Raw genomic sequence first — 23,371 nt, 5'->3', positions numbered from 1 at the left:
TATAGTGACCACCTTTTGACAAAGGCCACCAGCCTATAGTTGTCAACTACTCATCCCTTCCCTGAGGAATATGTGTTACACAACCTGTCTAGAAAGGCCACTGGCCTAAAGTGTTCATCTTAGTACTTCACTCTACAGGTATCACAAGTGTGAAACCTGTCTCTGGTAGCCAATCTTCACTCTTACTTCTCTCTAGAAGAAACGTTTGTAGCAGCCCCTGTATAGAAAGACCATCTCTTTATGGCTACAGTTGTGTTTCCCCTATTTATCCCTTTATGGGCAGGTTTAACTCCCTTATGGAGGTAAATTGTATGTGTTAAATGAGTACCTGTAGGATGCGACCGTCATTGTTGGTCAAACAGTTTTTTGAGCTTCAAAGTAATGGCTGGCTGGAATGCTCCCCAGGGAGTGGAGATTGTGCATGCATTGTGTGCAAGCACTGAATCCAATGACCGGGTAATACTATATTTGTAAAAGCGCTTAGAGACATTGTATTAAGCGCTATATAAGCGGAATATTATTATTATTATGTAAAATTCACCTTTGGTTGACCTGTGACCTCATCCAGCTCTGAAGATGACCCCGATGACGACCCTGTGCCTGATGATGATGATGGAGATGATGAAGACGAGGATGCCTCCGCTTCAGGTTTGACTTTCCTCACAACTGGGATTGGTTTTGTCTTGAGAGAGAAACAAAATGAGAGAGAAATGATTAAGAACTCCTATCCTAAACTATTAGACAAGGGAAATGTGAGAGAGTTTGGACAGACCAAGTTGTTTCAGGCTAATAATTTATTTGTCAAACAATCAAATTCTTCAATCAAATGCATTGAAAGACATACGTATGAACCTGAGGGACATCTGAATGGTATCATCTCTTGTTTTAAAAATGAAGAGAAGCTGTACTGAAACTAAAGTACATGCCCTGTTCAATCGTTTACTTTCAATATTGACATCATCATCTGCAACAAATCATAAATGTTGTTCAAGATTGCTGATCATTCTCAGTAAAAATTCTAAGACCTTCTTTGTTTGCATAATCATTGTTAGGAAAAGCTATTGCTCCTTCCTTTCTTTTTTTATTTTGTATGTTACATAAATCCTTCAACATTAAGATCAGCTTCTCATAAACAGAAAATGTTTAATTAGCATGCCAAATTTAGAAAAACTTTTGAATGGTACCTGCACAAACTGTGGGATACTATTTTGGTAAGGGCTTATATTAAACAGAACATAATACGAAAGGATACTGGCATGACTACTTTACAATGTCCTTCAAGTAATTTTGTTTCCTGGAGAGAGAAGGGTTGGGGAGACAGGTAGAATTACAGAAGGGAAGTATGTTTGTTCCCTGCAAGAAGGTCAATACTGCCATCGGTAATACATATAAGATAGCTGTTATGGCCTTCTTGCGGGCAGCCCATGAGTTAAGAGAATCCAAGCTTCTTTCATCAAAGGAAATGTACAGTGAGCTATTTTTTTGTCATCCATGTGAAGTGTGAAAATTGTCATTCAGTACAAACATATGTCTGGGTTTCTTTTGCAAAACCAATTGCTAGGGGTATCAACTTTGAGATAGAGGAGACAAATATGTAAGCAATCTAGCTTCAAAATATTTTCATTTCTTATATTCACAGTTTTTAAACTTTAAAGATTGTATGAAAGAATGAAAAGACAGGGGGCTTTACTTCAGAATAGCACCAGGAGATGAAGAGATAGCCAAAATATTTCTAAATAGGCCAAGATTCAAAGGGGGAAGGCAATCTGTTTATCTGTTGACTAAAGTGAGTAATTACAAATAAATAAATTTAAAAAAAACATATTAAAAGTGCACTGGTGATGTGTAAATGAGGGAAAGGTGTGACTTAAGAGAAAATAAATAAAGTAGACCTTAAAAAGGGAAAGAAAATTGATATTTTTTTCTGAGATGTTTGTAATTACTGATACTGAGCCAAGTAACTTCATACCGTAACTTAAAGTCTATGACTTTGCTCTTTCAAGGAGAGTGGGAGGGGGTGCCCACTGTCAGATGTGAAAATATGACTTGTACAATTTGGGGGCTATTTGTGGCTACAGGAGAGGACAGCTGTAATGAAATTTTAAGAAATATCAGATTGAGCTAAACAGAAGTGCTGGGCATGACTCCTTATATTCATCAAGCATTAATTTGCAAGCTGTTAACTGTGTAATTTGTTTGATGAACTTATGTGCTTTCATAAATGCACACAGAAAAAAAAAGGGAAAAAAAGCCATTTCATAAAAATCATTACTTGAAAATATCATTTCTATTAACAATGGTTTGAAAGTGGTTATTCATTTATTTTGCATTTCTTTTGAGTTTTTTGTAATGTAGTGGTTATGTGGAGGGGGTTATACTGCAGCTCATGATACTTTGGATTTATATGTCAACATAGCTTAGGGATTTGTTCCATAGTAGTACCATTTATTGGTGGAAAACTGGAAAAAATTATGGATTAAAGACTGATACTCGTAATATAGAGAGCACTGAGGGTATAAAAGTAGGAGAGAAAGGAGAATTAACAGAAAAAGAAGAGGAAGAAAAAGAGGAAGAAGAAGAGGAAGAAGAAGAGAAAGAAACAGAAAAGGAAGAGGAAGAAGAAGAGAAGAAGAAGAAGGAACAGGAGTAGGTATTGATGATTATGATGATGCTGATAATGCTGATGATGATAATGAAGAAGATGGTGATGAAAAGTGACAATAATGATGACAGATTTTACTATGATAATGATGTTGTTGATGATACATATTTCAAAAGATCATTAAAATATAACTCAACTATGTGCATACAATATTATGACCTAGTGCAATTAATTCAAACATGTACAGGTATGATTAACAACCCTGAAGTTCCCTCAAGCTTTCCATGAGCTCAAGATCACATTAAGTAAATCAAAGGTTTTCCGGTCTTTCAATTAATCCCCTTCCTTTAACGCGTTAGAAAACCCCACCTGGTCTACACACCTTGTACGTACCGATACATGAGGGGAAATAAGTCATCAAGAGAACTAGATTTCCAAATGGTTTTGATGTCATGAAAGCGTAAAGATAATGTGACATGACAGGCTTCTTACACTACAGAACACTTGAAAACTTAACAAATCATTGCTCCAGACTTTCAGTAGTACCAGACATTCTTTACCTTCTTACAAGTGAGAAATAGAATTGGTATCATTCCTCTTATGTCACAGAATAGAACAGTTTAACAACATAACCTTCAATTGTCTTATTCAATGTAACTTCCTTGGCTACAGGCATCGTACAATCTTACTTGGGTTTCATTTAATTCTGCTTACTAGAGACCTTTTCTTTAGTATGGTATCAGTTTGTACCAAGTTGATCAACCTTTTTGTGACAGTTCAATTCCCTCTCCTTCATGAACTGACATTCTCATTAAATGGGTACAGGGTTGTCCAAACATTTGAAAGTCCTCAATGTCTTTGATGTAAGGTATCTCTAGTTATAAAGACCTTGCACTGTTCATCGTTCACAATGACCAAATCATGAAGCCTAATCAAGTACTGAGAATACCGGCGCTATATAAATATCCATATTATTATTTATTTCATTATTAATGTTTGTCAAATAAAATTTTCTGAAACTTTCGGGTTTGGTTGCCATACAATTGTAAAAAATTAAGGCTTTTAGATTGTGCTAACTAGCTCCTGATCACTGTCTCCATTATGAAAGCTTATTTCTTACAATCACATGTATTTGGGGGGAAAAGAAAAAGAAGGAAAAAAAAAAGAATTTAAGAATTAAATATAAAAAAACTGAACAGGTTAGTTTTTTCCTTGAGATACTGAGATTATGAGGAGAACCTACATCTTTAATTTCATTCTATGGCTCTATAAATAACCTCATAGAACATTTCCTTTCATAGTTTAGTTTAGATTTAAACAACGTAGACAAGTAATATTCTAACTGACCTGTTTAGTGATCTGGATACTGTCACATTTAGATGCTTCGTCATCTGCATCCATCTCAACATCCTCTTTGGTCTCTAGGACCGGTTCCGAAATTGATTCAGAACCAGATTCCTCTTGCTTTTCTTGCTTTGGAGTCTCTACCGTCTCTCTATCAGTGTCACTCTCTGTATCGGTATGGGAACTACTTTCCTGCGATACGACAGAGTCTTTCTCTAGAGAGTCTCTATCATCCTCAGGCTCTGGAAGATTGGATGACTTAGATTCTAACGATGATGCAGATATGGAAGATGGTTGTGGTGGTGGTGGTGGTGATAAAGATGGGGATAAAGATGTTGATGATGATGATGATGGTGATGATGAAATGGATGGAGAAACAGGCACCACTGATGCTTCTACTTCTTGTAAAATCTCACTCTGTTCACTTACATCTTCGACATCCTGGTTGCCATTGGATACACAGACACTCTCCTCCAATGATGATGCTATCCTCTCCTCATCCTTCTTTGTAGGTTCTCTGGATAAAGCTAGTGATGTTTGTGGTGACGAAGATGATGCTGATGATGCTGATGATGCTGATGAGGAGGAGGATGGTGTCTTCTGACCCCCATCACTAATCTCTCCTCTCACAAGTTTCTCTTTATCTTCTTCTTTCTCTCTCCTACTGTCATCCACCACAGGCACAGATGGAGTTTCTTTCGTCTCTGGGTCTGCTCTCCGAACCTCAGCTGTCCTTCCTGAGCTCTTCTCCTCTTCCTCTCTGACCCCATGGTTCTTGAGAACGATGGCCCCATCCTATACAAGAAAGAAAAAACAATTCCAAATATCACATCATCATTCACCTGGATAAAAAAAAATTATGCAGCACATCACTATCCCCTCTATCTTTTTTTCTCTCTTTCTCTATCATTTTCTCCCCCTTTCTTCCTCTCTATCTCATAAGAAGATTGAATATCTATTGCAACTTAGCATATATCAGACAGGATTATCATAACGCAAGCGGAATGTCACAGAATATGTAACTACTACGGTGAACTTGCCAGACAACTTGATAGAACAAGGTTAAGTCCTGACGTATGCATAGAGAAGGATTACCATTTATAAATGTCACAGGCGTCTAATAGGATTCCTCATAAGGCTTTTATTGGAGGTTAGGACGTATTAATGACAGCTTAAAAGTACAGGTATGCTACATGTACATTCTTAAACATGTTAAATCTAATGTAAACAATTTGTCTTTTAAATTTGAAAGAGTACTGAATTCAAATGAAATGACAACAAAATCCACTAATCATTTTCATATTCATAGTCATAACTGGAAATCAATCTGTGGATGGTGACGACATTCTAGTTAAATAGTCTATAATTGCTTAGGAATACAGTCAACAAAACTATATGTAACATATACTTATCCATGTTACAAATACATCTCATGCAAAAAAAAATCCCATCATATTTTGGAACATGAAAGAGTATCAAATGAAAACAGAAAAAACAAAATGTCAACATAAGTAACTGTTCATTTTGGTAGCTAAAACAAGAAATCTTTGGAATTGGACAGTAATAGGGTTCCAATCAAAGAGATTTGTATGTCCTCAAAATACCAAGAAATAAATAATAAACTAAGATATACACATATCAACAGACAAATACACATTATAACCATACAAACACACAAATACAAAAAGACTTGAACATATACAGACAGACAGACAGGCACAGGTAAATAGAGGTCATGTGCATGACCTCCAGACAGGTATCACATGACCAAAGGAATGTCGTCTAATTGGACAGGATCACTGAAATATGCTAACCTCTGTCACAGCCATCAGACAGGCAGAAAGGTCAAATGAGGTCATGACAACATTCTCTTTCTTCAATCTCATAAATCTGAGCTCTGTAACCATATCTTGGGGTAATACATGAAAAGGTCATACAAGGTCATATAATATACCAAATTTCATCAAATTTGAGATCTGGAAAGAAACCTGGATATTTCTATTTTTGCACAAAAATCTATCCTTGCACCCACCCCTGGACCATCCCCAGAGAATTCTGCAGTGGACATTGACCGCAAAAGCCCCAAAGAACGTATTGTTATTAAACACATTATTAATAAGAATGTCATTGTCATTTAGACTGACCATCCTCATGACTCTCAACAGATATCAACGGAAGACAAGGTTATCAGAATAAGAAATGATAATTGTAGGAATTTTGCATCGTCAAAACAAATCCCTGAATAGGTTGTTTAGAACTTTGTTTCGTTTTTATTTACTCATAATGAAGGTTGAAAAACTGAATGGCACATAATTCTTTTAAAGCAATATTCCACACTTTATCAAAATGCAAGCAAGAAAGCAAGTTATAACAAATGGGTTAGGAGCAGCTGATAGTGGCACCCCCTTCCTTCTATATTACAAGTCTCCCACAATTAAGCAATGATAAAAGGCAAACTGACAATCTAAAGACTCACAATATCTATAGCCCTTCATCAGTTGTTTTACCAGTGATCAAATTGAAAACAAAGCAAGAAAAGAAACAGGGAGTGAACTTGGGGTTAACTTAGTTTGACAGCTTACTCCAAGTGGGGTAAGATTTTTGTTCACTATTAAAGAAAGGAAAATTATGTTTACATACAATGCAATTTTGACCCACTGTGAATTTAACAAATCAGTCCTTCCAAGTAAATTGCACATGAATGATAAGTAGGCTCTATTTTACACTTTCTTGAAAATATCTAGAACTATTTCTATCAGATGTAGGGACCTAGAGTTGAACCAGAGGTTACAATGGTATTTTGTATTAGTGTGAGAAGTGTCTTTATATATTCTCTATAAAGTATGAAAGGTTTTAAACATGTTCCATTGGCTTATAAACAATGCACATTATATGGTGAGAAGGAAAGTCTGTGACTAAAACTTGCACATTTATTGCAAAAAGGCAAAAACATTGGAAAAGTTGACCAATACACAATTGAAATCCTGTGACATATGATGTAGAAAATGACACATCTATTGTTCAATCTTCCACCCAGCAGATATCAGGGTTTTGCATTTTACTATGCCTTTCCCTTTTCCCCTTTTTCATTCCCTTTCCCTTCGTCTTCAAATCTGTTTTCCTCAGATTCCTTTATTTCATTCTCTGTGTCTTTTTGCTTGCCTACCTGTCTGTCTGTTTGTCCATCTATGTGTTTGTATTTATCTGTCTTTTTCTAAAACATTCGATCTGGTTTATCTATATCTCTTTATCTTGCTGCTTCCCCCCCCCCCCCCCCCCCCCCTCTCTCTCTCTCTCTCTCTCTCTCTCTCTCTTTCTTTCTTCTTCTTCTCCTCTCTTCTTCTTCTTCTTCTTCTCTGTTTCTTCTCTCTCTCTCTCTCTCTCTCTCTCTCTCTCTCTCTCTCTCTTCTTTCTTCTTCTTCTCTCTTCTTCTTCTCTGTTTCTTCTCTCTCTCTCTCTCTCTTTCTCTCTCTCTATCTCTCCATTGTACTCCTAGCTATCTCCTCCGCCCCACCCCTGTCATCACTCCACCCTCAGACCAGACCAGCTGTAAGGATATCATTCATTAAACCACCCATCCTATCAAACACTCACTAACCTCTTCGATCTCTTCCTATTCATCAATCTATCAATCAATGCTCAACACCATTTGATCATTAAACATACATCCAGTACATGAAATGAACAAGATATGAGGGTGGGGGCACCCTGATAGTGAATAGAGAGGAAACTCAGTGCTGAGTAAAGATTTATAAATAACCAAGAATAGGTATTTGCTACTTGAATTGAAACTTTGCATTTTTGAATAAAATTTACTTTCACAAGAAGAAACCAATGACCTTCCAAAACAATTGAAACACAATCAGTATTGTACCAATTTTGTTTGTAGAAATTAGATAGTTTGCCCCAATCTGGAGCTTGGTAAATACAACTATCTCAACACCATTTAAAAAGTCAATGAATTGCACAAACCATGCAAGGCAGAAAATGGAGGGGCAGGGGAAAAAAGCCCTGATACATCCTAATCATTTATATCTATGCAATGCTTTTTAATTATAGAAGATAAAACTTTTGCACACAAAGACCAAATATATCTACTTCAAGTATCCCTCAGAAATCAAATTTGAATTTGTACTGCCCTTTGAGGGGGTATAAAATAGCAGGCACTTTCTCTAATCCTGATAAGCTTTGTTGTGGCTACCAGGTGCATATGATGGTATAAAAAGAAGGGAGGGGTTGATTTGGGGATCAACCAAGATATAAGAACCACTCATACCCATCTGATTTACATGTACCTCATGCTGAAAATCAACCTTAGGACACGCTTTGAAAGTTCTGCTCTAGATTCAATGACTTCTACCTTATAGATAGGCCTAGATGCATTGAACTAATTGCAGTATGATACGGATATAGTGGCTGTCAGTATAAAGGAACTAAACTAAAGACTACACCTGAGCTTTGCACTACTGCTACTGCGGACAGTTTTTTTTACACTTTTATCTACACAGAGTCGATTCAGTTAGGATTGGCTGAAATCAATTGAATTACACATAAACTGGAGTCTTTATGTACTTGAAGGAAATATACAGTATGCTTTTTCATCTTGAGATTTATTAAAAACAAAATAAGCTTTAGAAATCATATGAAGTTAATCAACTTCCTACTTCAAATGTTTTTTTATAATGAAATTTGAACAGCTTCTATGACACAGACCAAGCTTATTCCAAATCGATAAGACAGATTGTTCAAAAGTTACTTTTAAAGTCACAGTACATTTTTACCATGGTATAATTTGATACAGGTTCACATGTTAAAGATCTATTAGTGTATATGCTACAGTGTATATGCCTAAACTCACAAAGCCTATAAAGTATCAAATTATCTCACTTCTCTGTACATTGCAATATCACGGTAACCAAGGCAACCATCCCAGCTCCCTATTGGTGGAGGCCACGATAGGGCAATCAGAGGACTGCTGTCTACTAACTTGATTACGTTTCTCTTACTCATACAGTCACAAGGGTAAACATTCAACTTTGTCTCCCCCTTCATAGTTCCTCTCTAGCCCTCTTCCGCTCTCTTTCTTTCTCTCTCTCTCTCTCTCTCTCTCTCTCTCTCTCTCTCTCTCACTCACTCACTCTCTCTACACACACATGCAAACTTACATAACAGTGACACAGTCATAATATCATATACATAAATTCACATATATACACCTACTTTAAAACAAAGTAAAACAGGCCTACGTGCATTTACTGCTACCTTGTTTGGCTTTCAACAATAAGGGATAGAGCAACGTCGATCTGGCGCTGCTCATTGGCTGCCGGGCTCACAATCAATTGGGCAAAAGGAATTTCCATTTTCGGTTTAACTTAATAAAATTTGGAGTGGACTTTAAAAGATTATTATTATTATTGTTGATAAAGCCTGGATATTTTTTTCGAAACCATACAATCTATCATAACACTTTGTTCTTTAACCCTATGCATGATAAACATGAGAAAGTATAATCACTCAAGAGGTTCATCTGATTTGCGATGAAAATGAATTCTTTCTTCACAATCATACAAAATATTACCTGTATTTGACAAGTTTTCACTTGCTGTGCTGCAAGCATAGGTCTGAAGAAGCTTGCTGCACAGCAAGTGAATGCTTGAAACAGGCAATTCTCCCACTGATTCTTAGATAATATAGTCTGCAGTCTACAGAAAATGAATACCATATTAAAATCAAACATTACCTTACAGATTAGTGGAGATCTTCATACAAGGAATGTTAAAAGAATTCTTTACATAATAGTCCATTAGAGCTAAAAGTTTTCTGTAATAATTATTTGCAGAAGTTTGCAAAGTTTGTAAAAGTTTGCCAAAGATATTACAAGTAACTAATTCAAGCAAGCTGCAATCTGACCCTTATAACTCATGACTAATAACAGGGTAAAAGACAAAAAAAAAAAAATCATAGTTTTTGTTCCAAGTTATAAATCATAAACAAAACAGATACTCTATACATAAATCCCTGGCTAAACTTTTGACTTCAGCATAATTCAGTTACAAGGATTATATTTATGTTCTCAATGGAAAACATTCAAAATCTTATCAGCAAAACATTTGATTTTTTTCATGTGAAGTTCATATTCATCAAACTACAGCACATTTTACCTTCCAAATAGCCCCCCCCCCCCCAAAAAAAAAGCTAGTGACTGAGAAAACCAATATATTTTTGTCAACACTATATCCTGACCTTAATTTTACCCTGGTGTTCCCTAGTTCAAATGTAATAAGAGACAGCCTCCTATTATAAGTCCTTGATTCTATTATTGTCTTTTGAGAGACAGAAGGGGGTGGACTCCAAGTAAAAAGATAAATTATAATGCCCTTCTGGCTCTAAACAGGAAGTATTTGGAGTCATGGTGAGAAAATCATTATTCGTCAAGGTCATAGGTCAGCCATATTTTCCCACTTCTGGAAATACATCTAAAATAATACTAAATTCAATTCAACATGTTTTTTTGTTTTCAGTTCTATTCTAAAAAGATTCCAGAAAAGATGAAAGTTTGAGAGTATCCTGAAGCTACTGGGTCAACTCCTGCCCTATATCTACAAATATCCAGGTCACTGCAAGTCAAAGCAAATTCATATTTCAACACTTTTTACTCAAAGTTAACTTAATTTGATACCCTTCAGATGTTTCAATATGTTCTTCCTATTGCTTTGATCAAACTGTTTCAATAACAGAATTGTTATCTCAAGATATAATTCAATGAAATTAACGGCCATTTAATTTCTTCTTGATACATTTAACAGTTCATGCTTATGAATCAACAGAGCTTGTATTTCCTGTCATATTTCAGCACTTGAAAATGTACTTATATATCTTTATTTGACATTGAACACTATTCATAGTACCTTTTTTTTTAGATTAACAACAGTAAACCTTACAATATACATGTTCACAACTTTTGAATCCTTAAAATGGAATCAGAATAACAGAAAACGGGGGTTGAATTTCAGATCTAAAGTTAAAATAAAATTTGAACGAATAAGGTAAATGGTCAAAGAGTGAACAGTTAAAATGCTTTAATCTAGCTTTTAAAGGCCAATTTTGAAAAGTGTGAATCAAGTCATCTTCTGTTCCACACATCTGTGAGTGATCTCATATCTGTTGCTGTCGTACTACGTGACCTACATGTAGGCGCTATTACTCATCACAGCTAGGGCCCAGCCAGGCAAGTAGAGTGAGATGTTCTATTTACCTAGCCTATCTAAAGTACCTCTTTTAGGAGTGAGATTTACATTCCACAGTACATGATAACAACTGCAGGAAACATACAGATTGGATAGAATCTAACTAAAGTACTTTACTCCTTGAACTATTTAAGGAAATCAAACAGCTCCGAATGATAACCAATCAGTCTAAATTGAGCTAAATGGTTACAGGATATTTACATCACAATTTATCTATTAGGATATCGAGGGTGTCTCTATGCGATTTTCCGACTTCCTATTTTAAGGCAGAAGGTGAATTAAAGACCTGTTTGATCTGATATACAATTTTGAATAAATACTTTCTTTATTTTATAATGTCATTTGTTTACAGTTCTATCAAATGGATTTGCATCAAAGCATCTGCTAAATGTCGGAAGGGTTTTAACTGCGTTTAAGTTAGTTTTATTTTCAAAACTTAGTTAGTTAGTTTACAAACAATACACCTCTGAATCTTTGCAAACAAAATGTTGTTATGCCTCAAATGGAATGAGACAAACTTAGCCATGCTATTTGTTAGGATTAATGAATTTTAAGTATAAATGCATCAGTTTTAAGGAGATGGCTTGAACATTTTACATGTACTGTCGGTTACATTCAGAGATAACAACATAATTCTCACAGAACCCATTTTTGTGGCATGAAACTTTCACAAATTCCTTTCCAGGCATGAACTAATATAAATGCAGACCGCTCGCAAAATTTACAAAAGTCTCAGGGTTTTACAGAAGATGGCTGGTAACTCTTAACTGTCTTTAGGTGACTACAGGAACAAACAGTGGTTTGCCATAGTTTCCTTTTGTCACAAGTACAGAGTACTTGTTTGATGCTGCCTAAGTTTTCTTTCCATAACAACCAAAGAGTAAAGAAGGATGAAACTTTTGTGATTTTTTCAATTGGTTCACAGCTATAAAAAAAACTTCCATGCTTTAAAATGTTGAAATTATAGTTCTGAATTTTGCTGATTTGCAAAGATTTATTGCTGTTGAATTGGCAATTGGTAGCCATTTAGGAAAGTTTCTAGTTCTGGTATATTGTGGACTGTCTGCTGAAAATAGAGTTCTGTATCACAAAATTTGTTCTCACAAAACTTGTTCTCAATCCATACTGTTACATTCGATCTAACACCCAATCAAATATAATGTTAGACCCTGTTTACAGTGAGAAAAGGGCCAGGGCCGGGCCAGGCCTACTCGGCCCCGCAATTTTGTGCATTTACAGTGCTAGGCCAGGCCGCGGCCTAAATTGTAACCTTTCAATATTTTGTCGTAGTGGTGCTCTGCATGTAAACAAACAAATATTTGGGGGGCCCGCCAGGGGTCACAGTGCAGATCCGGTCGCGCGCGATTTGCAGTGAATCTTTTCCCCAATTTCCTATACACGGCAAACTTTCACTTCTGGGGTAACAGTCGGGCCGTGGCCTGGCCCTGCGTGCGTTTACAGTGAGAAAAGGCCGGGCCAGGCCGGGCCAAGACTACCTCCAGAGCAGGGCCAATTTGGCCTCGCATTTGGCCTTTTGGGCGTTTACAGTGCTAGGTCTGGCCCAGCCTTTTGCTCACTGTAACAGGGGTCTAATTCTATCACAATTTCCAAAGCTCTTTGGAAGCGCATAGGGATGTGATAATGTGATATGCGCTATACAAAAACTGAATATTTTTTATTATTATTATCATTTCAAAGCATGGAATAGCATTTTATAGATGTGAACCAATAAAAAAAACTCACAAAAATTCTGGTTTTACATTTGGAAGCTATTGATAAATAAGAAAGGTTTAACTTACTGGTTTAATACTTGATTCAAACCCTTGAGTTGTTGCTAGTCCTCTGCTGTTGTTGCTGTTGGTGTTGCTGCTATTGTTGTTGTAGCTGGGAGAGTTGTTGCTGGTCCTTGGAAGTGATGTACCTGTGGTCCGGAAAGAAAGGTAGAAAAGGATTATAGTGATATTACACATTTCAATGCACTGTATGGTATCAGATATAGTAAATACATAGAATATCAGGTATCAAAACTTTTGAAGAAAACTTTCTTCCAATTAATTCCCTCCCTATTAACTGTGTGTAATGTACGATAGTATCCATATGACTTTATGAGAACCAAATATCTTGTTTGAAATTGGGAAAAAAAGTAGATGAAATTTTCTTGAACGAGACACAAGAGATATATGCATGACTGACAGCATGACAGACAAGTAAGAAATAGAGTAGCATTGAGATTTTTTTTAAAGGAAAAAATTTGCAACGTTTTTTTCTTTTCTTTACTGAACACATTTTAAAATCTTATAATAGTCCATAAAGCTATAGTCTGTAATTCTCTAAAGATGCTGCCATGCCCCTACTTACTCTTTGTAATAATTAGTTAGATTTTTGTTTAGCTTCTTGCAGTGTAATTCAAATAATGCAACATGCACACAAAAAGTATTTAAAAAACTGAGCCCCATATTACTGTGTTTTTGTGGGAGTGTGAATGATTTAATAGCATGCATATTCAACATTTTTACTTTCTTGTTTAAAAGAGTATGATATCAGTGATATTCTTTTGGAATATTACAATTTTTCAATCAAATTACTTGTATATGAACTCTGGCACTGTCTTGTGGCCTAGTGGAAAAGTGTACAAAGGCCTATATGACCATGATCAATGAACCCAAAGAAAGTTGTATGAACAGCGTAAAGATCATACAGAGATCTGAGATAGTGTAGAATAACCAGGAAGGTGACTTTACTTGAACCTTTGCTAACTATCACATTTCATTTCCCTTTATACCTATCACATCCACTATGCTTCCTGTCCCCTCCTCTGTACTTCCTGATGAATGTTCCTCCTCCCCATCTTTCCCCCACCCCCTCCCTCGCCTCCTCAATCTCTCCCTTGCCCCTCTGTAGCAGTGCTTACTTTCAGCTCTTCCCTCAGTCTCCTTTCATCTACTCCATTCTACTCGGAACTTCACTGACACTTTTCCTCCTTTCTGTTATATTTCCCTTCTTTTTCTATTTCTCTCTGCCTTTACCCCTCTCCCCTTTCCCACTCTTTCTCTCTCTCTCTTTTTCTCTCATTTTTTCTATTCCTCTCACCCTCAATCTCTAAATCTACCAGTTTTCTCTTCAACTTCATACTGTTCTTCCTCTCTCCATCTCACACTCTGTTTCATATGTCTGCAATTCAATATTGAGTTTAGTTCCTTCTAGTTATCCCTTGCTCTTCTCTCGCGCTCTTCTCTCTCTCTCTCTCTCTCTCTCTCTCCCTCACTCTCTGTTTTTCTCCCATCGCTCTTCATCTCTCCATCCCACACTCTGATTCAAAGAATGTCCGCCATTCAATAAGTTTAGTTCCCAATTTCCTCTCCCAGGACCCTCTGAATGTCAATGGGTCGTTGTAGGCATGCAGTCTATTGACATGAAATTGACTTTTCAAGAATGACGAGAACTCCGATATTGACACTCCAAATACATTTGAGCATTCATTTTGCACAAAGTTCACATGTCATTCTATCAATCTCTATGACCGTGCATGTCAAAAGATATCCCCAAAAGATGATTTTAAAAAATAAAAAAATAAAAAAATACAAGACACAATTTTGTAAGGGAAGAAATAGTAAAGGGAGAGAGAACTTTTGCATTTTACATCTACTTTCATTTTATTAAAAGCTTTAAGATAAAAACGATTATTGCATAAAGTGATAATACCAATCAATAAACTTCCAGTTTCTTAACCCAGAAATGATTTTAAAAAACGTCAAACTGAAGTTTTCATTGTTATCTGCAAATTGTTAGATGTAAGAATTAGTGTACATTTTTATCTTGAGGGCTTTTTGGATACAAAAGTAGCTTCTTACAGCTAAGTTACAATATGGACTACAAAGAAATATATGCATACAAATTTTTGGGGTCAAATCTAGGTTGATCATTTCAAAGTGTAAATGTATATAACTGAAAAATGTTCATTCCTCCTCCCTTTGACAACTGTGCAAATAAAACTGAGAAAGAAACTAGCTCATGAGTAAATAATCAAAAGTGGATTTCTAATTCTAACTTGACTTCCAATTTTTTTACTTCATTTTACATTGCAAATACATTTTTCTTAATTTCCTTTTTGACATAACAGTTAAAAATAGCAAGTTAAAATAAAACCCTTATAATATGAGGTTACAAAATCATCAAAGAATGGAGTGAATGTTCATATAAAACCTTAGTAAGCCTTATCTGCTGCATATATTTTTTGACTAGGTTATAGGTGTAGTCCTGTACATTGAGACCGAATGCTCATTAAAAGCAGAGCTCAAGTAATTAACACCTGATCACATGACTTCCTACTTTGACGTTGTCGTCGTAAAGGGGTCACATATCACACGGACCACACCTAACTTCTAAAACCTACAGTTATACGAAGTGGAATCAAATTAAAAATCTTATGTCATGAAGTTAGCGAGGAAAAAGCAGCTCGACAGTTGTCTATGAATAAATTTGTAAGTAAAGGAGGAAGAACGAACACCGCGAGACAATCAAGTCGTAATCGTTTAAACTAGACATAAAGGTTTTGAGTTCTTGATAATGAATAATAACGACAATGACTGTTCCTTATATAGTTCTTCACCACTTTTAATACTCAATATTGTTGTTGATGCAGATTATATATTTGCTTGAAAGGATACAATATTGGTGAATGAAGTCTAAAAACATTTACAAGACATACATGTTCGTCTCTGTGCTATCACCATGTAGATTACAGATTGAAGATAATGACATGATAGTAATTAACATGGTTTAACAGTTGGTTAAATGATATAAATTTTTCTTTTGTTCCCTCTTTACTCTCTCTCTCTCTCTCTCTCTCTCTCTCTCTCTATCTCTATCTCTCTCTCTTACTCTCTCTTGCTCTTTCTCACTCACCCTACCAAAATGAACATTATAGAATAAAAATACCATAATATGCGGCTAATATAAATATAAAACTAAATGATTACATCTAATAGGCATAACCCTTCAAATGAGTGCTAATTGTATATTTTGCTTAATGTACACATCTGATAACACTACTGTTACACTGGTAATCTATGCATACAAATATGTTACATGAGATGAACTTCAAAACAAATCATTCTAAACAACAACAAACATTTTGTGTGTGTGTAAAAAGTTCTGAAGAAATGGTAGGTACGTAGTAAAATAACTATGTGAAATGATTATGAATTTGTCTGCAAAAAAATTGATACTAAAAACAATTGTAAGTGAGAGCATTCACATTCCTAATTGAACACACATAATGATAAAAAAACACTTGAACATTTCCAATGTTTATTTTTCTCTCTCTTTCTCTCTACACTAAAAAAAGAATCATGAACAAAAGTAATCAATATGTAAGATGAATCAGCTAGCCATATTATTCACTCAACTTTTCAAGACCTCCAAATATCATCCTATTTCAGGTCCATTATTGTTATTTTAAGGGATCCCAAACAAATTTTACAGATACCAATGACCTACATGTAACAATAAATTCCTTAAAATATGCAAACAATGGGAGAAAAATTTGTAATATCATGGTAAATTTTGGATCCCCTCCAAAGTATTTGGGGGTAAATTACCAAATTTCCTATAAAAATTTAAGAGCAGTACTAAAATAGGTTTGGCGGGTCAAGAAGGCTTAGTTTCATCCAGAATGAAAGATGGGTCATAATATTTATCAAAGATGATTGACCATTTCCCTAGATGGATGAAATCTTTCAAACCTGAATTAAATCTGGCCTTGAAACAATGACATTCCTGTGTCATTGTTTCCTCACTTCCTTTGCATTGCACTCTTTCACAGAAGAGTTAAACCGAGGGGATGTCTACCCTCCTCTAATGAAAAGCATTCATTCTCTAATGATCAAATAGAGATGTATTTCTTTCTAATCATTGCGAAGCGAGGGAAGAGGAGCTCACAAAAGGAATGAAAGTTGGAAAGTTTAAATAAGTAAGCTTCAACTCTTCACATAGGTACAACTTTCTTAATTATTATTTAATGAAACTTCAAAGAATGATTTCTCTTATTTATTAAACCTTTGCTTTGTTGTTGCTTAAATAATGCACATGATCATGTCAGGGGGAAAAGGACGGGGCTTAATTTTCCTTCAGAAGTTGTGCAGAGTTAATTAAAACTATGCTGTAAATGAGGAATGGGTACAACAAATTCCTAGCAAAATTCTATAAAATACTGCAACATAATTATAGTGTTCAAGCAAACGTAATTAATGTTGGAGTACAAGTAGCATCACAGCATGAGGGTTAACACGCTGTCTTCTTTTATCAATATCACTTTCATTACTACTTTCATTATAGCACGTATAGCTAATAAACCTGATGATTTATCACCTAATGCATGATTGTGTTACCCACTTTAAAATACCGGTAGCTATAAAAATTAAAGAGGTAATGATGGTGAGAAATTTAGGACAGCGCGCCGCGTGACAAAATTGAGGGTTCAAGTATTTTCCTTAATTTAAAATATCATTCTTATATATGCTGGTACACTGAAGCATCAGATCATTGTTGAACTCAACATTGTACAATTATTTTATAGAGTATGAATGAAAAAATATTAGCATACAGGCCTACTGTCAACAATGATTGAAATGGAAACACATGACATATTATGTAGAGAAATATAATATTCACCCCTTCTCCTTTCCAACCAAACTTAATTTCTTTTTCAAAGTATAACTCAAATCCCTGTTATTTTGTCCAAGTCATACTACAGTCAAACCTGCTTTGACCCCTACTTGTCTATAAAGACCAATATCTTAATGTCCCTCGAATGGCATTTATCATTGGAAACTGTACTAAAGAGGTACCTACAAGGAAAGACCACTTGTACAGAAAGATCATCAATTTCATTTCTCTGGAATAGTTTTTGACTTGAACAGAACCTGTACTGAATAATATTGTTTTTCCATGTAGTCTTTATCAGCAGGTTTGACTGTATTTCCTTTGAAGTGACAAGCAAAATCAACTCTTCAAGTAATACATTTTCTCCAAAAACATAAATATTTGAAATGATAAATGGAGGTAACAATGACATATGTATATAACTCACATAAAACAATCATTTTACAAGGGAAATGTGCTATTGAACAAAATAGTACATGTATGATATTTTACAATGAGAAATAAGAGAGTGAAAAGTTATGAGAATGCAAACATGCCACCAATTTTGCATTCCTCACTTTCAAAAATTCAAAATTCAAATATACATGTAGTACTAACATCATTCATTCTCTACTGGTTAAGAAACTCTAAAACTTCACACTAAGCCATGCAATATTCAGCCTTTGGAAGAATCAATACAAAAACAAGCAAGTATATTCAGATATCACAGAGGAGAGTCTAATTTGCCTTACAAAACGAACAAATGAAAAATATGAACCAAGATGCAGAGAGGGTGCTACCATGCAAGTTTAATCTCAATATTTCAAACTGATGTAATGGATCTAAATCTCGTATTCCACGATGCTGAGGGATGGGTGTGATTCTAAGGTAACTTGCCTTTCCCTCTAGAATGGGATGCCAACTTATTCATCAAGAGCTGTCTGTTATCATCCTTTAAATTCACTTCCACTTCTCCATCTTTCATCTCAATATTGAAAGCATTCCTAACTGGAGTCTTCCTCAGTCCCTTGGAAGCCGGAGCGGTACTTGTCTTCCCGTTGCTATGGAAACCCTGAAAAGCTGGTTTGGGAGCAGATGCAGAGCTCTCCCCAAAGCGGTTGAGCATCTTAGCGATACCATGAGATGGTCCTGAGGTTTGTAATCTGGAGGGGGGTTGCTTGGGGACAGGTTTGGTTGTCTTAATGGGGGTTGGGACTGGGAGATGGGAGGGGCGCGATGGGGGCGTGGATTTAGAGGTGGTATCCACAGCAGGTATGGCGATGGTGTGAGGGTTGACACCCATGGCCTGCATGAGCTGAAGGTTGATCATATCTTCTAGCATAGCATCTGACCCTCTCACACCCCCACCAGCCCCATTCACACCCTTCATCCCTGATCCCATCATGGACATGCTAGGAGCGGTGATCTGGATTGGCTTTCCATCCGCTCGGTTAACACCTTCTCTCTTAATCCTCTCCAGTTCTAGATAGCTGCGGATGATTCTGGCGCGACGGGATCCGGGTGGACGGTGCACAACTTCAATTTTTGAGGAATCCACAGAACTCTGAGGGGGATTTGGGTCAGGTTTAGGTTTAGGAGGTGTTTGAGTGTTGAGCTTGTTCACATTGGATCTTTTAACCTTCATGCCTGTTGATCCGGCCTGCTGCTTCTTGATCTCACTAGGTAACAGGTTACGAACAACTTGCACCTCATCCTTCTTCTCTACCACATCCTTCTCTTGCTCCATCTTTTCTTCCTTCTTCTGAAACACACCGGGTTTTGCTTTCAAAGGCACATCTGGTAGAGTTTTGATCAAGTCTGGAGAGTCCCACCGTATATCTTCTCTGCTAGCAGATTTAGATATATAGGCATCTTTCTCACACACATCTACAGGTACTTCCTTCTTAATCTGAGCGCACTGAGGTTTAATCTGCATAGGTGTAATTATCTCATAGTCATTATCTCTGTTTTTCTGTGCTGAACTTCTGCTTGTATCCTCATAACCGGGTCTATTTAGCACTTCATTTTTATTGGCCATTGTGTCAACATTGATACTAGGATTTGTCTCTTCCCCATTATCTATCACACCATGTGACTCCACTGCAGTATCCGTTACTGAGCTATATAATGTTTCTTCCTTGACAACGGGACTATGTGTTTGTGGTTCCGCATACCCATGATCAGGGTCCTGTGGAAAAGTTGGCTCAGCATATTCCGGATCCTGCAGTGCATCGGTCTTTACATCATTACCCTCATCATCAGAACTTCTGTTCACAATTGCATAATAGCTTTCCTCATGTTTATCTGCTTCAACTTCCTCCACTGGGGAAGGTGGCACTTGATCTAAGCCATCACCCCCATTCAGTTTGCTCTCTTCCTGATCATATACCCCATTGACCTTTGACCTAACCTGGTGTCCCATTCCATTTTCCAGGTTTGGAGGTAGCTGCTCCAGTGGCAGGTGGGGTGGGGTTACATCTCTACCGATACCTGTTGAAAAATGTTTCTGTATTTTAGTGATATTGCCTAATGGTTGCTTAGCAACTGTTTCATGTTCTGACTTGGTATCAATGCTAGTATCTTGGTGGCAGGAGTGGGATGAAGATCCTGAAGGGACATCCCCTGATTTGATCACGGAACTTGCTCTCCCAAGATGCGTCTCTACCGACGACATTTTTTTCTTGAGTAGCGTTTTTTTCCTCTTTATCTGCTGCGCCCTTTCTTCAAAGGCTTTCCTTGCCTCAGAGATTGTTAAAACACTGTCTGATACCACACTCTCCCCACTATTACTATTGTCATTACCATCAGAATCACTTACACTTTTCCTTTCAAGTGATTTCCGGAATTTCTTTATCAAAGACCTCTTTTTGAAATTTGTCTTCATACCCCAATTTTGTGCAAATGCAGCATTGAGAGAGTTTATCTTTTCAGAAATTGAACGAGGCTGCTGTTCAACATTTTCAAGTTCAGGCTCAACAGTTTCAATTGAATCCGAAGTACTTTTACTCTTAACATTATCACTCTCTACTTTGTTTACATGTGTCTCACCATTCTGTTTCTCCACCGGTACTGATTTTCCCTCACTGACAAAACCTTTTATGCCACCACCTCCATGATCATGGTCAATATCAAATGAATCAAGTGGCGTTACAAACGGAACAGACTCTTCAGACAACAAAGAGACTGTTCTTCCACAACTGACATCTGACCCTACATTTCCCTGAAAACTATAGAAATCACTTGGAGGACGGTTCAAAGGTACCTCCCCAATGTAAGGACCAGAAAGAGTTCTTTCAGAGCTACCATCATAACCACTACCGATTGTCATTCCATGAATATGAAATGAGTGACCGTTTGCAACACTATCCTCTTTAGAATTGTCTTCGCTATCGTCATAATCATTCTCCCAACTATCATCGTTATCGCTACTCTGACCTGAAGAGTTCTTCAGAGGACCTGGGGATGCAGAGATGCCTTTCACAAGAACCTGCCTTGATGGCAAAGTTATGGTTGATTCATTAGAAGACTTGGAGGTTAAATCTCCTGAAATCATTTGAAACTCCTCAATTGTCATATAGTCCACATCCGCATCTTCATCTCCAAGTGAGGCATGACGAAGTTTTACTGCGATGTCCTCAAGATCTGCCACATCAGACAGGTCTGCTACAGAATGTGGCATTTCTAATTCATCATCATCCATTTGATTTTGCATCATGGCATCAATATCAGGAAGAAATACTGGTACATCTTCGAAACCCGGAGCACAAGGATATCCACCTACCATAGTCTCTAGTCCATGTTCGTGAACTTCCTCCTCAGTGCTCTCAGTATCCTCATCTTCAACAGCACTCACACCAAGTTCCTCCTGTAATCTGGAGATCTGTTCCAGGAGACCCATGCTAGTCCTTTGAATAGTACTCATTCCATACTGGTTGACTTGTTCATTTGGACACAGCCTCCAGTAATCATCTTCACTGTCTTGCTCTTCCTCATCCTCATCCTCATAATATTCTTCATAATCCTCCTCATCACCAACCTCGGAGGCATCCTTGATAGATGCTCCTTGTACTGTAAAGTCATCATGATCATTACTACCAGAAATCTCTGACAAATTGGGGTAGAACTCTGAAGGGGCACCCACAGGACTAACTAAATCATATGTCTCTGAGAATGGAGTGGAAGGTGTATCTAGTCGATCGTTACTGTTCGGGAAGTCCACAAGATACATGACATCCATCGATTTCCGATCCGGACTAGGAGTATGTAGGCTGGTGCATAAGTCTCCCATCTCCTCCTCCATGAAAAACAACTCCGGTTCAAAATCATCTCTGCCATTTCTTTCCAAATTTTGAAGTGTAATCTCATCAAGAGTTTGAGGTCCACTGAAATGATCACAGCCATCCTGCTCCTCATCATCATTTTTAACGAAGCCATTTTCTGAGAATTCTGGCAGGTTAGGAATAATATCTTGAATCACCTCTTTGGTGAGCAACAACTCTTCCTTCAGTTTATGGTGACTTGGCTCCAAGTCTTGTGAGAAGTCCTGAGCATGTTGCTCTAGACGGTCAAGTCTTTTCAGGGCTGTATCAACCTTGTTCTCAATCTTATCCAAGCTAGACAACTTTTGCCAGATCTTCTGGAGCAGTGTTGAGTCTGTGTTAGCCGAGGCAACAGCACTTGCTTCTTCCATGACTGGATCCTTCTGTGTTTTGAAAAACTTGGTAAAGGTTGGATCAGTACAGAAGCTAGCATCATTCTGGCTGAAAGCCTTGGAGAGGGGTCTGTGCTGTGCAAGCTCTTTGCACTTCTCTGCGTTCCTTCGTTTTGCCATACTGAATGATAGGTGGTATAAAAAATTATCAAACTTGATCAAGAGATCTTGGCGTCACTGTGGCGAACCTGGAGAAATATCTCAAAGTCAAGGGTAAATTGATGTGACGTCTTCTGGCAGTCTCATGAAAATCCACACAATGTATTGTACTAATAGACCATTAAATCAGTTTACTGTTATATCAATATATTGAAGATAGCAATCATGTATAACTGAAGATATTCCAATCTATATTTGGACGCCTCTCACACAAGAAGCATTGTCTTCATTTTATCATCAATAATCTAATTCACAACATGTCAACACCAAAATAACTCTCCTTCGATCTTTGTATCCAAGCAATTCCAAAAAAGCTGGAATGACGTTAACAAATAATGAGGTCAAGATCATCACATTATACTGGTCAATTCAGTCCTCCAAGTAAGTGACTTCCTAAATGAATAACATTCCAATCACTTCCTTTACCATCCAAATCTTGGCTGAGAGTTGTTGTATTACTAAACCTGGTAATTTTAACAAAGGCTTTTACAATTTATTTCCAAAAGCCATCCGTTTATAACTGATTGGATAACCAGCTCTGAAAGCACACTGTAATGCAGCAGCTATGACTATGGTGGATAAATGTCTTGGTGCATATCCTCTTCCTTAATTGATCTCTAAATTGTTTGATGAGCTGGAGCAAGGGGCAAGGAGTCACTCACACTT

At 36.9% G+C, this 23,371-nt stretch overlaps 1 protein-coding gene across 1 annotated transcript in view; it reads right to left on the bottom strand.

Annotated features, from left to right (window-relative positions):
• LOC756222 (serine-rich adhesin for platelets) overlaps window positions 1–23,371 on the bottom strand; it is a 101,110-nt gene that overhangs the window by 45,958 nt on the left and 31,781 nt on the right. The window contains exons 6-9 of the mRNA XM_030992517.1: window positions 18,733–20,325; window positions 12,993–13,114; window positions 3,950–4,741; window positions 542–682 (exon numbers count right to left, since the gene is read on the bottom strand). Coding sequence (XP_030848377.1) covers window positions 542–682; window positions 3,950–4,741; window positions 12,993–13,114; window positions 18,733–20,325 — 2,648 coding nt within the window. The remainder of the gene's footprint in view (window positions 1–541; window positions 683–3,949; window positions 4,742–12,992; window positions 13,115–18,732; window positions 20,326–23,371) is intronic.

This window comes from Strongylocentrotus purpuratus, unplaced genomic scaffold (assembly GCF_000002235.5).
Source record: "Strongylocentrotus purpuratus isolate Spur 01 unplaced genomic scaffold, Spur_5.0 spur5_scaffold_2, whole genome shotgun sequence".
Classification (NCBI taxonomy): domain Eukaryota; kingdom Metazoa; phylum Echinodermata; class Echinoidea; order Camarodonta; family Strongylocentrotidae; genus Strongylocentrotus; species Strongylocentrotus purpuratus.
This window is presented reverse-complemented; position numbering and strand designations above follow the sequence as displayed.